Source organism: Entamoeba dispar, genomic scaffold (assembly GCF_000209125.1).
Source record: "Entamoeba dispar SAW760 scf_1105229458531 genomic scaffold, whole genome shotgun sequence".
Classification (NCBI taxonomy): Eukaryota; Evosea; order Mastigamoebida; family Endamoebidae; genus Entamoeba; species Entamoeba dispar.
Window position 1 is genome coordinate 1,044 of NW_001853239.1, and position 2,236 is coordinate 3,279.

The 2,236-nt window shown below is 28.7% G+C and overlaps 2 protein-coding genes across 2 annotated transcripts, besides 1 other annotated feature; one reads left to right on the forward strand and one right to left on the reverse strand.

The window, feature by feature from the left end:
* The first annotated feature begins 68 nt into the window (after positions 1 to 68).
* Positions 69 to 249: a microsatellite.
* Positions 250 to 598: 349 nt separating this feature from the next.
* EDI_067880 (protein disulfide isomerase, putative) lies at positions 599 to 1,612 on the forward strand (the record flags this gene model as incomplete). Its single annotated transcript, XM_001734727.1, has 1 exon — positions 599 to 1,612. One exon carries the CDS (start codon positions 599 to 601, stop codon positions 1,610 to 1,612), a length of 1,014 nt encoding a protein of 337 aa, XP_001734779.1.
* A 107-nt stretch (positions 1,613 to 1,719) lies between these two features.
* On the reverse strand, positions 1,720 to 2,115 carry EDI_067890 (chaperonin containing t-complex protein 1, theta subunit, tcpq, putative; the record flags this gene model as incomplete). Its single annotated transcript, XM_001734728.1, has 1 exon — positions 1,720 to 2,115. One exon carries the CDS (start codon positions 2,113 to 2,115, stop codon positions 1,720 to 1,722), a length of 396 nt encoding a protein of 131 aa, XP_001734780.1.
* Between the last annotated feature and the right edge of the window lie 121 nt (positions 2,116 to 2,236).

A 2,236-nucleotide genomic window follows, 5' to 3' on the forward strand; every position in this document is an offset into this window, starting at 1 on the left:
TATTAATATTCGTTGTCAAAATATAAATGATTAAATAAATATGTTCGTGGTTAATATTAATACGAAGGAAGTAAATTGATAGACAATAAACTAATTAAATAGAAATTTAATAAACTGAAATCCAATATAAAATAAAAAAAATGACAAGAAGAAAAATCAACAAAATCATCAATAAATTATTTAGTGCATAAATAATCATTAATTTAATAAAACTTATTTGAATAACAAAAAGAATTAAATAAAAATAAAATTTATTAGAATATAGAAGACCTAAAACTTGATAAAGAAATTTTAATGAGAGAATGGAGAGAACTTTTAATGTCATGTAATAAAAATGACCTACATTCGAGAAAAAAGATGCTACAATTTCTTGAGTAACACTCCTTAATGGTTATAAAACGAAAACTTTAGCAAATATTTTCTTATTAATTTTTCTCATCAACAAGGTTTGATAACTTGTATAATAATAACAAAAAATAATTAAAGAACTTGTTTAATAAAAGTTCATGTTATTAAAAACAAATCAGAAGATTAGTTCTGTCAACGTGGAACATTGTCAGAACACTGATAAAAGAGAACTGATGAAATATAAAGTTTAATGAAATTCATTCTTTTTACTTTACTTACTTTTTTAGTATCTGCTGATGTGGTATCATTAAACCCAGCAAATTTTAATACAATTGTTGATGGAAGTAAACATGTCTTTGTTAAGTTCTTTGCTCCATGGTGTGGACACTGCAAAAAACTTGCCCCAGAATATATTAAACTTGCTGATGCTTACAAAAATAAACAAGACATCGTAATTGCTGAACTTGATTGTGACAATAAGGACCACAAAGATCTTTGTGGAAAGTTTGGAATTAATGGATTTCCAACTTTAAAATTCTTCAGAAAAGGAACTACTGAACCAATTGAGTATGAGGGTGGAAGAACTGTTGAAGACCTTTCTCATTTTATTGAAGAAAAGATTCAACCCAAAGCACCTTCTAATGTTGTCTCAGTAACAAGTGCTACATTTGATAGCATTGTAATGGACCCAACTAAAAATGTCTTTGTTAAATTCTTTGCTCCATGGTGTGGACATTGCAAAGCTCTTGCACCAAAATATATTGAAGTTAGCAAGATGTATGCTGGTGAAGATGACCTTGTTATTGCTGAAGTTGATTGTACTGAAAATCAAGAGACATGTAACAAATATGAAGTCCACGGATATCCTACTTTAAAATCATTCCCAAAGGGAGAAAATAAGAAACCTATTGCCTATGAAGGAGGAAGAGAAGTTAAGGACTTTGTTACATATTTCAATACAAATTATGGATATGATAGAGATGAAACTGGAAAGTTAGGTAAAATGGCAGGAAGAATTGCTGAACTTGATGACCTTGTTAAAGGATTTGTTGATAAAGAGAACAAAGAAGAAATTATTAAGAAGGCTGAAGCAATAGAAGGAGGAGCTTATTATGTTAAAGTTATGAAAAGAATTATTGAGAGAGGAGCAGATTATGTAGAAAAAGAAAAGGCTAGAATCAACAAAATCTTAGAAAATCCATCTATGAAAGCCAAGAAAATTGATGACTTCACTAGAAACTTGAATGTACTTGAAGTTTTCTAAATATAATGCTAAGAGAAAACAATTAAAATGATTTAGTTTTCCTTATTTTAGGTTTAATTTAGTTAAAAAATAAAAAAACCATTAAAATGAACCATAAGAAAATCAAATTAAAATCCAGCATCATTCTGATCCATTGGTCCTTGCATTCTTTGTTGTGGAATCTTTGGGCCTCCTGCAGGTTTTTGCATTACTATTTGATCAACAAGAAGAATAGTAGTTGCAATATTAGTTGCTAATTTAATAGCATTCTTTTTTGCTTCTAAATTATCAAATACCATTTCTTGTTTAGTATTAAGTAATTGAGTATTTGAATCAACATTAACTCCCATTGAAATATCATTTTGATGTGCAACAAATAATTCAGAAAGAACTTCAGTTGCATCAAGTCCTGCATTTTCAGCTAAAACTCTTGGAACCATTTGGAATGCTTCTGCATATTTCTTAATAGAATATTGTTTTAGTCCATCACACTTATCTCCTACTTCACTAATCTTTTTTGACATTTCAATTTCAAATGCACCAGCTCCCCCAACAAATTTTTTATGTCCTTCAATAATTTTAAATTCACAGACACAATCATCAATAGCTTGTTCAATGTCATCTAAAATATTTTGTGTTGATCCA